We start from the raw sequence: 18,012 nt of genomic DNA, 5'->3' as shown, positions 1-18,012 counted from the left end.
TATTCCACATTTTGTTGTTACAGCCTGAATTCAAAATTGATTAAATATATTTTTTTCTCTCACCCATCTACCCAAATACATACATACCTAATTTGCATAAAGTTTTCACACTCCTGAGTCAATACTTCGTAGAAGAACCTTTGGTAGCGATTACAGCTGTGAGTCTTTCTGGGTAAGTCTCTAAGGGCTTTCCACACCTGGATTGTGCAATGTAAAATTCTTCAAGCTCTGTCAAGTTGGTTGTTGATCATTGCAGCCATTTTCAAGTCTTGCCATAGATTTTCAAGTAGATTTACATTACCAGTCAAAAGTTTTAGAACACCTACTCATTCCAGGATTTTTCTTTATTTTTACTATTTTCTACATTGTAGAATAATAGTGAAGACATCAAAACTATGAAATAACACATGGAATCATATAGTAACCAAAAAAGTGTTAAACAAATCAAAATATATTTTATATTTGAGATTCTTCAAAGTAGCCACCCTTTGCCTTGCTGACAGCTTTGCACACTCTTGGCATTCTCTCAACCAGCTTCATGAGGTAGTCAACTGGAATGCATTTCAATTAACAGGTGTGCCTTGTTAAAAGTTAATTTGTGGAATTTCTTTCCTTCTTAATGCATTTGAGCCAATCAGTTGTGTTGTGACAAGGTAGGGGGGGTATACAGAAGATAGCCCTATTTGGTAAAAGACCAAGTCCATATTATGGCAAGAACAGCTCAAATAAGCAAAGAGAAACTACAGTCCATCATTACTTTAAGACATGAAGGTCAGTTAATCCGGAAAATTTCAAGAACTTTGAAAGTTTCTTCAAGTGCAGTCGCAAAAACCATCAAGCGCTATGATGAAACTGACTCTCATGAGGACCGCCACAGGAAAGGAAGACCCAGAGTTACCTCTGCTGCAGAGGATAAGTTCATTAGAGTTAACTGCACCTCAGATTGTAGCCCAAATAAATGCTTCACAGAGTTCAAGTAGCAGACACATCTCAACATCAACTGTTCAGAGGAAACTGCGTGAATCAGGCCTTCATGGTCGAATTGCTGCAAAGAAACCACTACTAAAGGACACCAATAAGAAGAAGAGACTTGTTTGGGCCAAGAAACACGAGCAATGGACATTAGACCGGTGGAAATCTATCCTTTGGTCTGATTCCAACCGCTGTGTCTTTGTGAGACGCAGAGTAGGTGAATGGATGATCTCCGCATGTGTGGTTCCCACCGTGAAGCATGGAGGAGGAGGTGTGGTGGTGCTTTACTGGTGACACTGTGATTTATTTAGAATTCAAGGCACACTTAACCAGCATGGCTATCACAGCATACTGCAGCGATACGCCATCCCATCAGGTTTGTGCTTAGTAGGACTAGCATTGGTTTTTCAACAGGACAATGACCCAATACACCTCCAGGCTGTGTAAGGGCTATTTGACCAAGAAGGCGAGTGATGGAGTGCTGCATCAGATGACCTGGCCTCCACAATCACCCGACCTCAAAACCCAATTGAGATGGTTTGGGATGAGTTGGACCGCAGAGTGAAGGAAAAGCAGCTAACAAGTGTTCAGCATATGTGGGAACTCCTTCAAGACTGTTGGAAAAGCATTCCTTATGAAGCTGGTTGAGAGAAGGCCAAGAGTGTGCAAAGCTGTCATCAAGGCAAAGGGTGGCTACTTTGAAGAATCTAAATATTTATATTTGATTTGTTTAACACTTTTTGGGTTACTAGATGATTCCATATGTGTTATTTCATAGATTTGATGTCTTCACTATTATTCTACAATGTAGAAAATAGTAAAAATAAAGAAAAACCCTTGAATCAGTAGGTGTGTCCAAACTTTTCACTGGTACTGTAAGTCAAAACTGTATCTCGGCCACTCAGGGACAGTCACTGTCTTCTTGGTAAGCAACTCCAGTGTAGATTAGGCCTTGTGTTTTAGGTTATTGTCCTGCTGGCTGAACTCCAGTGTAGATTTGGCCTTGTGTTTTAGGTTATTGTCCTGCTGAAAGGTGAATTTATCTCCCAGAGTCTGGTGGGAAGCAGACTGAACCAGGTTTTCCTCTAGGATTTTGCCTTTGCTTAGCTTCATTCCGTTTCTTTTTTATCCTGAAAAACTCCCCAGTCCTTAGTGATTACAAGTATACCCATAATATGACTATGCTTGGAAATATGGATGGTGGTACTCAGTAATGTGTTGAATTGTATTTGCCCCAAACATAACATTTGTATTCAGGACAAAAAGTTAATTGCTTTACCACATTTTTTGCAGTATTACTTTAATACCTTTTTTCAAACAGGATGATATGTTTTGGAATATGTAACTACAATGTTGTTGATCCATTCTTAGTATTCTCCTATCACAGCCATTTAACTCTAACTGTTTTAAAGTCACCACTGGCCTCATGGTGAAATCCCTGAGCGGTTTCCTTCCTCTCTGGCAACTGTGTTAGGAGAGACGCCTGTATCTTTGTAGTGACTGGGTGTATTGATAAACCATCAAAAGTGTAAATAATAACTTCACCATGCTCAAAGGCATATTCAATGTATTTTTTTATTTGTATCCATCTACCAATGGATGCTCTTCTTTGCGAGGCATTGGAAAACCTCCCTGGTCTTTGTGGTTGAATCTGTGTTTGAAATTCACAGCTTGATTGCGGGACCTTACAGATCATTGTATGTGTAGGGTACAGAGATGAGGTAGTCATTCAAAAATCATGTTAAACACTATTATTGCACACAGTGAGTCCATGCAACTTATTATGACTTGTTAAGCAAATGTTTTATCCTGAACTTATTTAGGCTTGCCATAACAAAGCGGTTGAATAGGTATTGACTTGACATTTTAGCTTTTCATTTTTAATTAACTAATTAAATTTCTAAAAACATAATTCCACTTTGACATTATGGGATATTGTGTGTAGGCCAGTGAAAACAAATCTCAATTTAATCAATTTTATATTCAGGCTGTAACACAACAAAATGTGGAAAAAAATCAAGGGGGTTGAATACTTTCTGAAGGCACTGTAAGAGGGCTGGAATTGAACAAAGGTTTTTGTGGTATAACGGGAGTCGGGAACCGCATCTGTGTTTTTGCATACCTACAGTTGAAGTCGGAAGTTTACATACACCTTCGCCAAATACATTTAAACTCAGTTTTTCACAATTCTTGACATAATCCTAGTAAAAAGTCCCTGTCTTAGGTCAGTTAGGATCACCACTTTATTTTAAGAATGTGAAATGTCAGAATAATAGTAGAGTGATTTATTTCAGCTTTTATTTCTTTCATCACATTCCCAGTGGGTCAGAAGTTTACATACACTCAATTAGTATTTGGTAGCATTGCCTATAAATTGTTTAACTTGGGTCAAACGTTTTGGGTAGCCTTCCACAAGCTTCCCACAATAAGTTGGGGGAATTTTGGCCCATTCCTCCTGACAGAGCTGATATAACTGAGTCAGGTTTGTAGGCCTCCTTGCTCGCACATTCCTTTTCAGTTCTGCCCACACATTTTCTATAGGGCTTTGTGATGGCCACTCCAATACCTTGGCTTTGTTGTCCTTAAGCCATTTTGCCACAACTTTGGAAGTATGCTTGGGGTCATTGTCCATTTGGAAGACCCATTTACGACCAAGCTTTAACTTCCTGACTGATGTCTTGAGATGTTGCTTCAATATATCCACATAATTTTCCTTCCTTATGATGCCATCTATTTTGTGAAGTGCACGAGTCCCTCCTGCAGCAAAGCACCCCCACAGCATGATGCTGCCAGCCCGGTGCTTCACGGTTGGGATGGTGTTCTTCGCCTTGCAAGCTACCCCCCTTTTCCTCCAAACACAATTATGGTCATTATGGCCATAGGACATTTCTCCAAAAAGTAGGATCTTTGTCCCCATGTGCAGTTGCAAACCGTAGTCTGGCTTTTTTTATGGCGGATTTGGAGTAGTGGCTTCTTCCTTGCTGAGCGGCCTTTCAGGTTATGACGATATAGGACTCGTTTACTGTGGATATAGATACTTTTGTACCTGTTCCCTCCAGCATCTTCACAAGGTCCTTTGCTGTTGTTCTGGGATTGATTTGCACTTTTCGCACCAAAGTACGTTCATCTCTAGGAGACAGAACGCGTCTCCTTCCTGAGTGGTATGACGGCTGCGTGGTCCCATGGTGTTTATACTTGTGTACTATTGTTTGTACAGATGAATGTGGTACCTTCAGGCGTTTGGAAATTGCTCCGAAGGATGAACCAGACTTGTGGAGGTCTACAATTTATTTTCTGAGGTCTTGGCTGATTTATTTTGATTTTCCCATGATGTCAAGCAAAGAGGCACTGAGTTTGAATGTAGGCCTTGAAATACATCCACAGGTACACCTCCAATTGACTCAAATTACGTCAATTAGCCTATCAGAAGCTTCTAAAGCCATGACATCATTTTCTGGAATTTTCCAAGCTGTTTAAAGGCACAGTCAACTTAGTGTATGTAAACTTCTGACCCACTGGAATTGTGATACAGTGGATTCTAAGTGAAATAATCTGTGTGTAAACAATTGTTTGAAAAATTACTTGTGTCATCCACAAAGTAGATGTCCTAACCGACTTGCCAAAACGAGTTTTAATGACTCCAACCTAAGTGTATGTAAACTTCCGACTTCAACTGTAGCTATTATTTTTGTGTGTATATTTTTGTAGACATGATAATGTGAACGCATGTTCATGTGGCGTCCTCCCCTACTATAATATATTTAGTGTGTTCCCCTCTACCTCAGCAGGTCCAGCAGCAGACCCAGCTTCCAGATCCACTCCCCCCCTCCCAGCCTACCCAGCCTGCAGTTTTCTCCTCTCCCATACATAGTGGGCTGGGCACAGTCACTGTCGCAGCCCAGCTTGACCTGAAGCAGAACGTCAGCCAAACCCAGTCTCAGCTTCAGGCGCAAGGCCACAACCAGAGCCAACCCCAGGTTCCAGTGCCGCAGCCACCTGTCTCCCAGACTGCAGGCCCTGGGCCTGCCATCACCAGCTTGACTCAGCAGAACCAGGCCAGTGCCAGCAGCAGCACAGGGACCACGGTCACCTCGGCACAGCCTCTAACAGAGTCCAATCTGGAGGTATGGAGGACTGACCTGACCTATACGTCCACACCCTAAGCCCTCAAATCTCCCCCCTCTCAGTCCTTCAAATCTCCCTTCTCTCAGCCCCTCCGACCCTCCCTCTACCTGTTCCTCAAACAACATCACCAATATCCCTGCACGCCAAATATCCTCCCCAACCATCCGTTGGTTAAGTTGTGCCTTTTTGGTTGCGTATGCTCCTAAAATATTTTGCTGTGCGACCTGGAATTGTTATTTTGGAGCACCAGTGCACCTAGAAAAAAAATCACCCAGATAATAATTGTTGTAATGATTAGGCTTCGCTGTGCCACTGTTTCCGAGTTCCCTAAAGAAAAAAAGTGCTACAAATAATAGGCTTGTTTCTAGCCCAAAACTTGTCCCATATTATCACGCATAAACCATGACGTGGGCCATTCTAAAACTAATCGCGGGACATTAACCATTTGTTTACACCTTATTCAAATCAAATCAAGTTGTATTTGTCACATGCGCCGAATACAACAGGTGCAGACCTTACAGTAAAATGCTTACTTACAAGACCTAACCAACAATGCAGTTTTAAGATAAATAAGTGTTAAGTAAACAATAGATAAGAAAAAAGTAAAAGCAGTAAAATAACAGTAACAATAACAGTAACGAGGCCATATACAGGGGGTACCGGTACAGAGTCAATGTGCGGGGGCACCGGTTATCAGTCATGTTATCTCATTGGCTAACTAGCTAACAACCTGGTAACTTTACCAGTATATCTAAACATTTGGGGGCACAGAATGAAAGGATAGCTTCTTTTCAGGAGATCAATAATCATAGCAAGCTGACAGATCTCTTGCGCGTCGTCACTCTTAAATAGACGGTGTAACATTTTAAATGTAATGCATCTCAATAGGAAATTGTGCTTTTTACACGTTGTAGAAACTTAATATTCCACAACTCTCCCTCATGTCCGTTTCTGACCTAACTAATAATGACACATTCCATGTTCCCACTCTCTGTTCACAGCATGAACAGCCCTTCATCCTGTTGGACTGACTTTGTTTGTTTGTTTTTGTTTTGTCTGCAGGATCCTGGTGCAGAGAAGCAGGCTTCAGGGGCCAGCTACTCCTACGACAGGTAGGATGGCTATCTTCTGATGGCTATCTGGTGCAGAGATTTGGTGGTGTGGTAGGAGACTTTTTCAGTGATGCCTATCATCCTCCTCTCTCAGGATGAGGGTAATCTAACAACCATGGTAAGAGGTTCGGTGGTGTGGCATCAGTGGTAGTTGCTTAGCAACGGGCATCCCAGAGACCTCACTTAGGGTTTTGGTGAGTGCTAGCAGAGAGCGAGTGTTGCCCAGGCTTGTTGTGGTGGTTGATGAATGAGATGAACAGAGGGATTGAGTGTTGTGTACCGCAGGGAATGCAGCCTGGTTTTCTGGGCATGTGTTCTGAGCTGTTCCATTGTCTAGGACTATAGTATATAGGCCTACCAATTTGGCAACGGGGAAATCTGGATACTGTTTCTGCTCCCTAATTGAATTGTTAAGAACTGTGTGTAACAAGACCCTTGTATCGTTTTATGATGAACAATTTCCCTTGAAGCAGAAAGTGTGTGCAGGCTTTCCCTCATTCCACCACCTGGTTTAGTTTTGATTTTGATATGCATAGATCGTTAACTTTTGGTGCACAGCTGACCCTTAAAGTGCATATCGGAGAAGTGTGCACACTGTTCAATGCTCTGGTTTAGTGCAGGATTTTAGGACTGTCTCAACCCATTGCATTTGAGTTTATGCATGAGTTGGTTGATTTTTCCATAACATGGTCTCCCGCTCTTCTGTAACCCAGTGTGAACTCAGATGCCACCTCAGGGAAGGAGATGAGCGACGGTAATGAGGGGACACACGGGTCAGGGAAGGGCGAGGGGAAGGTCCGGAAACCCCACCGCCGCTCCACACGCACCCGCTCACGCCAGGAGAAGATCAACAAGCCCAAACTCAGCATGCTCAACGTGAGTACAGCACACACATACAGAGTCTAGGATCAATCTGCACACCACACATCCATGTCTCTGACCTCTGTTCCTCCCTGGTACAGTTGTGTAATACAGGGGATAAGATGGTGGAGTGTCAGCTGGAGACCCACAATCACAAGATGGTCACCTTCAAGTTTGACCTGGACGGAGACGCACCTGAGGAGATTGCCACTTACATGGTACCATTAGTGGAAACACTTGCAATGGCACATAAGCCATGAGAATTGTGGATAAAAAAAAGTATTTGTTCCTTACATACACTTCTACAGGCTTTTGAAACACAAGCACAGACACACTGACTGACACCCCCACACACAAACTTGTGTAGTCCTGAATATCCTTATAAACATCCACTTGTGACGTGGGGCTGCTGCACCTACACAGATGCACAGAGTAGCTCCAAAAAATTTCCACGACGCCCCAGAGCTACCCAAACTGTGTGTGTGCTCTCTCTGCCTGCTAGCTCTTAGTGAGGGAGATGCTCTTTCATGTCTCAAGGCACTGAAACTCCCTATGATGCTGTTCTTTTCCACTGCATTGCAGCAAAACTCTCTCCTCTCTCTCTAAAAATTCCAGCCCTGTTCATTTTTTGTACGTGGATTAATATTTTATTGCACATAATTTTTTTGTTTCATTCCCCCAACATCTATAGAGGTTTCCAAAACTGATGCCTCTGGCCCAGTTTTGGAAAGGCAGGTTTCAAACACTTTTTAGTGACTTATTCAATTCACGTAGGCCTAGTCCAATATTTATCGAAGAAAAGTATTTTTATTATCAACTTTTAAGGGGATCTAATACTGACGGATGGTCTCTCTCTCGGTCTGTCAGGTGGAGAATGACTTCATCCTGCTCCTGGAGAAGGAGATGTTTATAGAGCAGCTGAAGGACATTGTGGACAAGGCTGAGGATATGCTGAGTGAAGACACTGAGGGGGAGAGGAGCTCTGACCACGCGGGCAGTCCTCAACAGAGCCACGGAGCAGTCATACTGGGGGGAGAGGTGAGGAGGGGGGGACAGGGGATTTAGGGCTAACAGAGTTGGAGTAAAGGTAATGGTGCAGGATGGGGGAGAGTTGGGGGGATTTGGGGATAACAGAGTTTGGGGGAGAGTTAAGGGTGCAGGATGGGGGGAGATGGCAGGTGGCATCTTTAAAACACTCTCAAGATGACTGTGAGCAGGGCTGCCAACAAACCACTGCCACGATAGAACCGTTGTTGCTGATGAGACACTTTTAGCTAACCTAATTTGTCATTCGGGGGCCAACATGGTGACATTGTTGAGAGAATCCTTTCAAGCTTCATTGTCTAGAAGTTATACTCTTTTAGCACCAGCCATTTATAACGATACTCTCCCTTTCTAGGGTTCAAAGACTGCTACACCTAATTCACCACAGCTTGTTTACCAGCAGAACGGTAAGGCTTCGTTACCTCCTGGCCACATTGTGTGCAGGCTTTTGCTCAAGCCCAGCTGTAACACATCGATTCAGAAAATCAACTAATCATGGTCTTCAAATGAGTTTTAATTATGTATGTTAGAGATAAGCGGGAACAAAATCCCTGCACTCGCTGAGTTCTTCCAGGACCACTAATCTTCTAGCTTATCTCAACCCACTACAGATGCATTACATAGCACATTACAGCCTCTCTGTGAACCTCAGACACAGCAGATTAGAATGTTCTGGGAGGTTATTGTTGTCAGGAGTGGAGATGAGGGTGACTGGTTGTTTCATAGGGACTTCAATCTCTCTTTAGCTCTCAATCGCTCTCTTTCACATCTCTCTGTCCTATCGTCCCTCAGTCCTATCTTTTCATGTCTCCCCCAATCAATCTCTCTATCCCCCCATTCTCTTCCTCTGAACATAATTTGATAGTTGATAGACATTTGTGAGCATCTCTCTTTTTCTCCCTCTATTTGCAGTTAATCTGAATTTGAGTGCATGTTTCTCATTCTCTAACTCTATTCTGTTGCTAGTAGATCTGTGTCTATGAGTGTGTCTTTGTCTCTGTGTACTTGGCAGTCCTCCACACTGGGAAGCGCTGGTTCATTATCTGCCCCGTGGCCGAAACGCCCACGCCAGACAGGGAGAAGACCTCATCAGACACCTCTACAGCCAAGGGTACACACACACACACACACACACACACACACACACACACACACACACACACACACACACACACACACACACACACACACACACCCTGGGTGAATAAAGCAGCATATTAGTGTCTTTGTGTAGTGCTGTGTGTGTCTGTGTGAATGAACTAATGAGTGTGTGTTGTATGTGCTGTGTAGGGGTCAGTTATGTAATGCCAGTGTTGCAGTGGCTCTGAGCTGTGGTGAAGGGCAGGCTTTGTGCTCCAACTGACAGAGCTCTGATGGGGGAAGACAAGTGATGATGTAATACCCTCACACAACCACAGGACATCCATCTCCTTGACGCCACTCTTTTATTTCATCATTTCTCTTTCTTTAACTCCTTCTCTTCTCTCTCTTCCCTGCTCTCTCCGCTACAGAGGCTCCTGTTACGTCATTGTCTAGGTCCAGCTGCAGTACTACTCCTCCTGTTCCTGCCCTGACCACCATAGCCCCTACTCCAGCCCCCTCTGCCCTCCCTGCACCTCAGAGCTCTGCCCAGCCTCAGGGCCCCAATGTGGGCATGGCCAGAATGCAACAGCCCCAGGCCTCTGGAACCAAATCCACCACCACCAATACTACCACTGCTGCCATGGGCCGCCACGCGCCCTGTGTCTCCATGGTAACAGACATCCCATGTTGCCCCATCGTTCCACCTGTGTCCCTGGACGTGAATGGGGCGGGACATAAAGGGGCAAGCGGCACTTCCTCCTGTCTACCCAATCAGGGGGCCAGCCTGTCAGGAGACCCGCCCCCTCCGCTGGGCTCCCACCAACCAGTGGTCTTGCAGCAGCCCTACGCCACACCCAGCATGGTGGGTGGAGGAGGTGGAGCCACAACACCGTCACAGCCCCAGAGTCCCGCCCAGCAGGCCTTCCAGCAGCAGGATGGACCTGGTGGATCCGGGAGTGGAGGTGGTGGGGGCCTGGGGGAGTCTGACGGAGAGGGCCCCCCCAGGGTGGAATTTGTGGACCGCACCATCAAGACTCTGGATGAGAAGCTGAGGAACCTGCTGTACCAGGAGTACGCCCCATCTGCTCCCTCCAGCACTGCCTCAGACCTCCAGGGCTCTAGCACAGAGGGGGTTAGCTCTCCCCCTGTCTCTGACAGCCAGACCACCACAGAGGAGGGGCTCCCCAGGAAGGGAGAGCTGCTGGTAAAGATGCACTGTGTGTGTGCGCATGCGTATTCCGATTAGGGCAGCCGCAGCGTTTGATCTGATGTCTGGGTCTGTGTGTGAATCCCTCATGTGAAATTGATTCAGCCATTGACTGTAATCACTGCCAATTATAACTCTGCCTTTAGTGAGACTGATACTACGTTTAGCAGAGGAAGTAGAGCTCAGGGTTGCTGGCCAGATAATCCATTATACTCTGCACCCATGGCAGTTTGATCTCTGATGGGCCCTGATGCGGGTTGTGTGGGTGGGATGGTAATTGATATATTTAGACACGGCAGGGGTCAGAGAAGGACAATGGCTAGACAAACACCCTGTAACCCTCATATACTATTGACCAAATAGTTTCCCCCCCTTTCTTTCCGCTCTCAGCCTCAGATCCCTGAGCGTACAGATAGTTTGGATACCCTGAGAGACTCTGCAGGTAAATAACATCCCAAAACACACTTTTTATATTAAATTATATTATCCTATGTATTGTGTGTCTATTTGGATTTGTATCCATTTCTGACTATTTAGGGTAGACCCTAAAGTGATTCAAATGTTTTAATGTTTCAATATTTTGTCAAGCCTGTAAAGGAGTGCTGAACAGAATAGACTTTATGGGCAGTTCCAGTTCCTATGGCTCCAAGAGCCGTTTTCAGGTAACTTTCTTCATCTCACTTTACCATAGCTAAACATTCTGAAATGAGAGACAAACTATCTTGAGTAAACCAAAGTTGACTTTTATTTTATTAAATGGAATTATTCTTTTGACGTATGTAATATTGTTCTCAAGATTTAGATCTAGTAAACAATGGAATCAGTTTATTCAATACGATATTAAATATTTAAATAGTTTATTAAGTTTCAATTTGATCATGGTCTTAACTCCACCTCCAGATCGTCCCCACTCCTCCGGATGTCATCCGTCGTTTAGAGAAGGGCAGAAGTCGCAGCACCTGCAGCTCCACGGCTCCCTCTAGTGGCTCGGGGGACTCTCACGCTGCAGCTGAGGGGGAGGGACGGCGAGACCAGGGGTGTTTGGCCGTGGGCAGGTTCTCAGTGATAACCACCGAAGAGGGGCCGGAAAACGCCCCCAAACCTCACTGTAGCCACCGCTACTCAGCCCCCCCAGACTTCTACCAGGACACCTCCAGCCCCAACGCCACCCCCACCCTGCTCCCACGCGCCCGCACTGCTGACGCTGCTACCAACTACTCCTTCCACTTCGACTCTGAGTCGGGGGAGGAGGACACCAGTAGTTTAGCCCCTCCCCCTGCACACCACAAGCCTCCGACCCAAGCACTCTCGGAACACAGCGGAAGTGACCTCATGAAGAGGGCGGTGGCCTTCCTGCGCCGCACGGGCCGCAGCAGCAGTGTGCATAGCTCTGATTCGCCGAGCCGGCAACCCGTGGTAGCGAACGGCCACGCCCTCTCGCCGCCTGGACCCGGCCACGCATCGTATGTCAGCAGTGACAACGATTCTGAGTTTGAGGACGCGGACATGAGGAAGGAGTTGCAGAGGCTGAGGGAAAGGTATGTGAACACACACACACACACACAAACACAAACACAAATACACACACACAAATATGAATTCATACATGCACAGGGTCAATGTTAACCCATGGAAATATAGCAAACTATCAACCACTGTAACCTTCATAGCCCTGGATAGGTTTGTAGCCCATTAAACACTGCAGAGAGGTTTAACTGCTAGTTATTATTATTACTACTAAGTTAGTGACATTTTAAAATTGTACGAGTCAATATAAACAACAGTTCCTCCCCCAGTTGGAGAGAAATGGAAAACATTCTTCTATATTATTGCATGTACATTTTATCTTCCTCCCCAGACACATAAAGGAGATCTCAGAGCTGCAGGCGTTCCAGAGGAGTGAGATAGAGCGTCTGTATAAAGAGCTGGGGAAAGCCCTGCCGCCTGGTTTAGGCCTGCTGCACGCTGCGCCCCCTAGTGGCCGCAGACGCAGGGCCAGTAAACACAAGCTGAAGGCGGGCAAGCTGCTCAACCCCACGGTGCAGCAGCTGAAAAACAACCTGAACGCCACCACTGCCGGTGAGAGGAAAGGTGTGTGTGGATGTGTCAGACTGTGGTAAGAAGAGGGGAGAGAGGTGTGATTGATAGAGGGGGATGAGGATAGGTGTGAGTGAGGAGGGAAAGAGTGAAAAATGTGAGTGTGAGGGGAGCGAGAGAAAGGTGTGTTTGTGAGCAGTCCTGAGAAATGGGAAATGAGTCTTGAGGCAGATTTGGGAGGATTGGAAATGTGGTAATAATAAAGAAAAATGTATCCCCAATTCACCATAAAGCTGGCTCTATGGCTTATCCAGTATTTCTCTCTGAAGGTGAGAGTGCACCGGGCTTGTCTGGCTCTCCAGCTAAGAGCTCCATTGTGTCTGACGGCTTGGCCCGCTCCAGTGGCAGCAGCAGTAGTACCAGCAGCACTCTGCCCAGCACGGCCCCAGAGCCCGTCCAAACCCAGCAGCCCTGCTCCCTCAAGGGCTCCCTCTCCTCTGACAGCATCTATGGTGGCGGCATGGCCACACACGAAGGCCCAGGGCAAGGTACCTACACATACATAAAGGACAAGGTATACACACTGTGGCATAGCACACACAGTACACATCCACATTGACGAATATCACACACATTTGGTGCATATCCGTACCTAAGAATGCGTCACACACACACACACACACACACACACACACACACACACACACACACACACACAGGATTCAATCAATATACCAAAAGCAAACACGCCCAAACACGTGTCACTCACTGAGGTGTGGACACATACTCAAACACACTCATTTGTCCTGAGGAACACCTGAACAAGACCAACACAAGACCATCAGCTTAATCTGCTGTAATATTCTAAACTCTAATATTCTAAGCTGCCTACATCGGAGGTCTCATAAGGGGACATGGTAATTGCTGCATTGCAAATAGTCATGTCTGTCAGTCTTTCATCCAAAGCAAATTTTTTTAGGCAAATATACATAAGGTGAGAGTTGCACCACACATGTCCCCTGTGCCAAAATACTGCCACTTACTGCATGACTGCTGAGGTGTCAATGGAAGCTATATTCAAGCACTGGTCCCAGATCAGTTTAACTCTCCTCATGGTAAAGTTCCGGATGGATTGGGGAAAGGTAACCTGCTCTCAGACCAGTGTATAGTGACAACTTGTCCCTATAGTGAATGTGAGGGCGGTCTCCTGTTGCTGGTTTAGCCCATGTGGCTGTACCCTGTACTGGTGCTGCTGCTGTTAGTGGTGGGGGTTTCTCATCCCAAGTCTCTGTGCACTTTTACAGAAGTGTCTCTCTTTGTTTCTTCTCTTCTTCCCTGTTATATTAATTTTGACAGGCTGGACGGTATACCACCAAACATCAGAGAGAGTGACCTATAAATCTAGTAGCAAACCACGTGCTAGATTCCTCAGTGGACCCGTGTCTCTGTCCATCTGTTTGTATTTGTTGTTTTCTACTTTTCCTCACACATCCCATCCCTCTCTCCTCTCTTTATTTCACCTCTTTATCTTTTCTCTCGACCAGATTGTTCTTTTGTATGTTTTTAGATAGTGGATCCTCCCCCCTCTTCCTCACGCTCTTCACCACTCCCTGTCCCCAACACAAGCATATGTTGGCCATTTTGTGTCCCTAACACAAGCCATTTTTTGTTTTGTCTTCATAGCTTTCTCCCCTCAGCCATAAGTTGTTTTGGGTTTAGACCTCCCTCCATACAAACGCTTTGTGCACTGCTTTAAACAGACTCCAAAAGCATCCCAGCTAACAACAAATATTCCCACAACTTTAGAGAACCTTCCCTTAAGAGTCTCATTAGGTAATTAACTAACGTTTTCATAGGAATGTTCCCGTGATGTGCAAGGAATATTTCCAAGAGAATATTCCTTTAATGTCAAATAGAACTTACCCCAGAACGTGGTTACCATGTTCTCAGAATATAAGATATTAATGTTCTAGACACGTTAAATGAGTATGTTCCAAGAATATTAATGTGTCCTGTTTTCTGTGGGTTAGGAGAATATTCCATCAACGTCCCACCAAACATACACAGCAACCATGTTCTGTGTATGTTTGATGTGACGTTGATGGAATATTCTCCTAACCCTCACAAAACTGGACACAGGAATGTTCTTGCAACATTCTCATGAAACGTGTCTAGAATATTAATATTGGCAACCATGTTCAGTGTATGTTTGGTGGAACGTTGGAATATTCTCATAACCCTCTGAAAACTGGACACATTAATGTTATTGCAACCTCCCATAAAACACGCCTAGAACATTAATGTTGTATATTCTGACAACATTGAAACCACATTCTAGATAAGTTCTCCTTGACATTAAGGGGATGTTCTAACTTTAACACCAAAACATGGTAAAAAGGTTCTCAGAAGGTTTTTGCTAACATAGTTAAAAGGAACATTCGATCTAACGAAAAACTGGACACTCAAACATTATGGGAACATTATGGGTTACATTACAAAAATATTCTCTCCTCCCTAGAATTGTTAGCTGGGATACTGTATTGTCATAGAGCTAGTCTTCTCCAAACATGGGCGATGCTAGATCCGAAACCTGAGTGAGAGTGTATCCTATGTGTGTGTGTTTTCATTTACTCACTTCCTTAATTATATATCTCGAATTGAGGCGCATCGGCCCACAACCCCTCTGTATACCAAGAGAAAAGCCAGCCCTCCCCCTGATAGCCCAGCCAGGTTCCAGAGAGGCTTGTGTTGGTTGCGGTCCCTCTCTCTGTCTCTCATATTTGGACTGGGAGGACGGTGCATGGTGCAGGCAGGGCACTGATGGAGACTGGCTCCTGCAAAAGGGCTGTATCATCAATATTATCTACTTTCTCCTCCTCTTCTTCTTCTCCCGCTTTACCTGCATGTCTTGATAAGTGCTGACTGATGTGCTCCGGCTATAGTATCTCTGTGCTCTTCAGTTTTGATTTTTTTGGTTCCTTTGTTATGTTTCACAGGCATTGTTGTACTTACTGGTAGTTGAACTGTTTTTAGAAATGAGCTTCAGGGGACTTGTTACTCAAGTAATTACAGTATTGATGATTCTGTGATTCAGCTCTCTACTCATCCAAAATATATATGAGAACAGCATAGCTTTACTATCAACACTGCATTGTAGAGTTGTATTTTCCATTGTAACCTTTAACATACCATGTAAAAATGTAAATAATACAAGCCTGGAGCCTAAAATATTGACAGTATTACTGAAACAATGACTTATTCCAAGTAAGTTTAAAGAAAAGTTTGAGACATGACAATAGGACAGGACAAGGATACTAGGAGCATAGAATGTGAAGGTCTGTTCAGGTACAGTGTTGACCTGCCCCACCTTACTGTGGACCAGTCTTCTTTAAACCCCCTGTACTGTACTCTACCACCATACCCAGGGCCTAGATCTCTCTTTCTGTTCTGTGCCTCGTTTATTTTATTTCCGTTAATGTTTTGGAATGACCGCACAATTGAATAGGAGCTAGTCTTTCCCCCACTCCCATTATGTCTCACTGATTTTAAACCCCCTTCTCCTTCTCTCCTCTCCACTCCTTTCTTCCTCTCCTCTCTCTCCCTAACTGATTTGATAGCTGTGTGTGGCTTTGAAGCAGCTTGTCCAGAGACCTGTGGTGTTTAGTGTGTCCCGGCCTAACTGTTTCTGTCTCTGTGCTGTTTTACCTTCTTATAGGGTCCACACTGAAACGACTATGTCTAGGCAAAGAGCGCAGTAGTAGTAACTATCTCATTTACTTTCTTCTTTCTCTGTCTTCGCTCTTTTTTTCTGTTTGCATGAGCACCCGTTTATATTCACGTGTTGAGTTTGGCACCGGAAATAAAACATGGCAGATGTTGTTGAAAATGTTGGGCACTGTTGCACAAGGAGTGTCACCATAGATTGATTTGAATCGTTTTTTGTATTTGGTAGTGCATGGCAGTGTTTGGCCTAAATGTCAGTGCGCTGAACAATGTGACTTGGTTGTTTGTATTAGCGTTAATGGTTTCTGTTTGTCTTACTGTGGTGGATCGGTTGGGTGGGTGGGTGGTTGGGATTCAACCATGCTGTAATCCTTTGGCTGCTAGGTTTGAGGAAAGAAATAACATTTGCTGACCAGTAAAATGAGATCACATTTCAACTTTCTCCAGAAAACGATTACCAATCAAAGGGACCTTTTTGAGGTCCACTGAAAAACAAAGAAACCAATTGTAGTTGGCCTATTTGATATTTGAGTAAATATACAGGCTGAAGGTAGTTAAAAGTGCCATAATGGACAACTGTAAAAGGCCTAACAAACAGCAGCCAATCGATTCCATCAGTAGGGTCTAACTGGGCAGAGTTTACAAATATTTCTGTTCTAGGGTCTTCTCACGGCGCCAGTGCAACTCAGACAGTGTCCAATCAGCAACAGCCACCAGCTGTTCCCACCCCTTCATCATCTCCTCAACCAATGGCGGCGCTAGCTCAGGTCCAGACGAACAACAGCAACAACAAGAAGCCAGGCACCTTCACGGATGACCTGCACAAGCTGGTAGATGATTGGACGAAGGAGACGCTGGCGGCCAATCAGCCACGGCCCTCTCTGAACCAGATCAAACAGCAGAGACGCAGGCAGGACCTGGAGGTCCGAGCCACGCCCCTGGGAGGAGCCACACAGGAGGTAAATGGCATAGAAAAACACATCAAAAGTCTGAAGAAGAGTATCACCAGTGTGATAAAACACTTTTGGAAGTTGCAGCTTACCTCGCTCTCTTTTACATTTTCATGCGAAAAACAGTTGACAAAAGTCCATGTACACAATGTTAAACATCCCCTTTTGGTTCTTCCAGGTGAGATGTGCCATCCTTCCAAACAAGTTCCAGCTGCCTCTGTCCTGCCCGCTGACAGCTGTAGGCCCAGCCATGCCCACTGACCTGGGCTCCAACCCCTCTGCCATGCTCCAGCCCGGGTACCTGGTACCAGCAGGTCCTTTTGGAGGGGTTGTGCCCGGCCCCCTGTACCCCCAGCAGTGGTCTAGTATGTCCAGCCCTGTGGGGATGATGGGGGCAACGGGAGGGATGCCCTACCCCACCATGGCCAACCCAGGGTTGCAGGCATACCCCCTTACCCTGCACAGCCCTGAGAACGGCCTTAACACCAGGACTACCTAATGTGACAGACAGCACTTTCCTGCACCGAGTAAACCCCCACCCCATCGCACCTGACGCTTAAAACAGACTGCCCCCGACTTTCCCCTCTATCCCAGCACCCTCACATCAGGACTGTCTAACTAACAGGTCTTACCTAATTCTGTGCTGATAACCTAACTCCACTCTGTCCCCCCTGGTTCTCACTCAAGGGTTACAATTGTAATGAAATCAAACTCTAATCACTTTTAATGGGGTGATGGGCCAGAAAATAGAATAAAGTAGGGTCTACACATTTAGATGCACCAACAAATGGCTTATGGGTCGTTCCACCTCAAAGCACAAGAAAGAGGATTTCGACAACCACCATCTCAGATTGTGCTAAAATAATTTATGTAGTTAGAAACGGATAAGATTAGCATT

At 45.1% G+C, this 18,012-nt stretch overlaps 1 protein-coding gene across 1 annotated transcript in view; it reads left to right on the top strand.

The window, feature by feature from the left end:
- Window positions 1-18,012, top strand: part of LOC311149749 (serine/threonine-protein kinase WNK2-like) — a 68,978-nt gene extending 50,966 nt beyond the window's left edge. Inside the window, exons 15-29 of the mRNA XM_084186961.1 lie at window positions 4,761-5,096; window positions 6,160-6,209; window positions 6,923-7,085; window positions 7,172-7,288; window positions 7,938-8,108; window positions 8,470-8,521; window positions 9,127-9,225; window positions 9,626-10,401; window positions 10,795-10,846; window positions 10,993-11,066; window positions 11,305-11,942; window positions 12,263-12,495; window positions 12,771-12,989; window positions 16,825-17,123; window positions 17,293-18,012. Coding sequence (XP_084043087.1) covers window positions 4,761-5,096; window positions 6,160-6,209; window positions 6,923-7,085; window positions 7,172-7,288; window positions 7,938-8,108; window positions 8,470-8,521; window positions 9,127-9,225; window positions 9,626-10,401; window positions 10,795-10,846; window positions 10,993-11,066; window positions 11,305-11,942; window positions 12,263-12,495; window positions 12,771-12,989; window positions 16,825-17,123; window positions 17,293-17,613 — 3,600 coding nt within the window. The 3' untranslated portion in view covers window positions 17,614-18,012. The remainder of the gene's footprint in view (window positions 1-4,760; window positions 5,097-6,159; window positions 6,210-6,922; window positions 7,086-7,171; window positions 7,289-7,937; window positions 8,109-8,469; window positions 8,522-9,126; window positions 9,226-9,625; window positions 10,402-10,794; window positions 10,847-10,992; window positions 11,067-11,304; window positions 11,943-12,262; window positions 12,496-12,770; window positions 12,990-16,824; window positions 17,124-17,292) is intronic.

The sequence above is a fragment of the Coregonus lavaretus genome, assembly GCF_964263955.1.
Source record: "Coregonus lavaretus genome assembly, chromosome: 22".
Lineage (NCBI taxonomy): Eukaryota > Metazoa > Chordata > Actinopteri > Salmoniformes > Salmonidae > Coregonus > Coregonus lavaretus.
The sequence above is the reverse complement of the archived record's forward strand: the minus strand, read 5'-3'. Positions and strand labels throughout refer to the sequence as shown.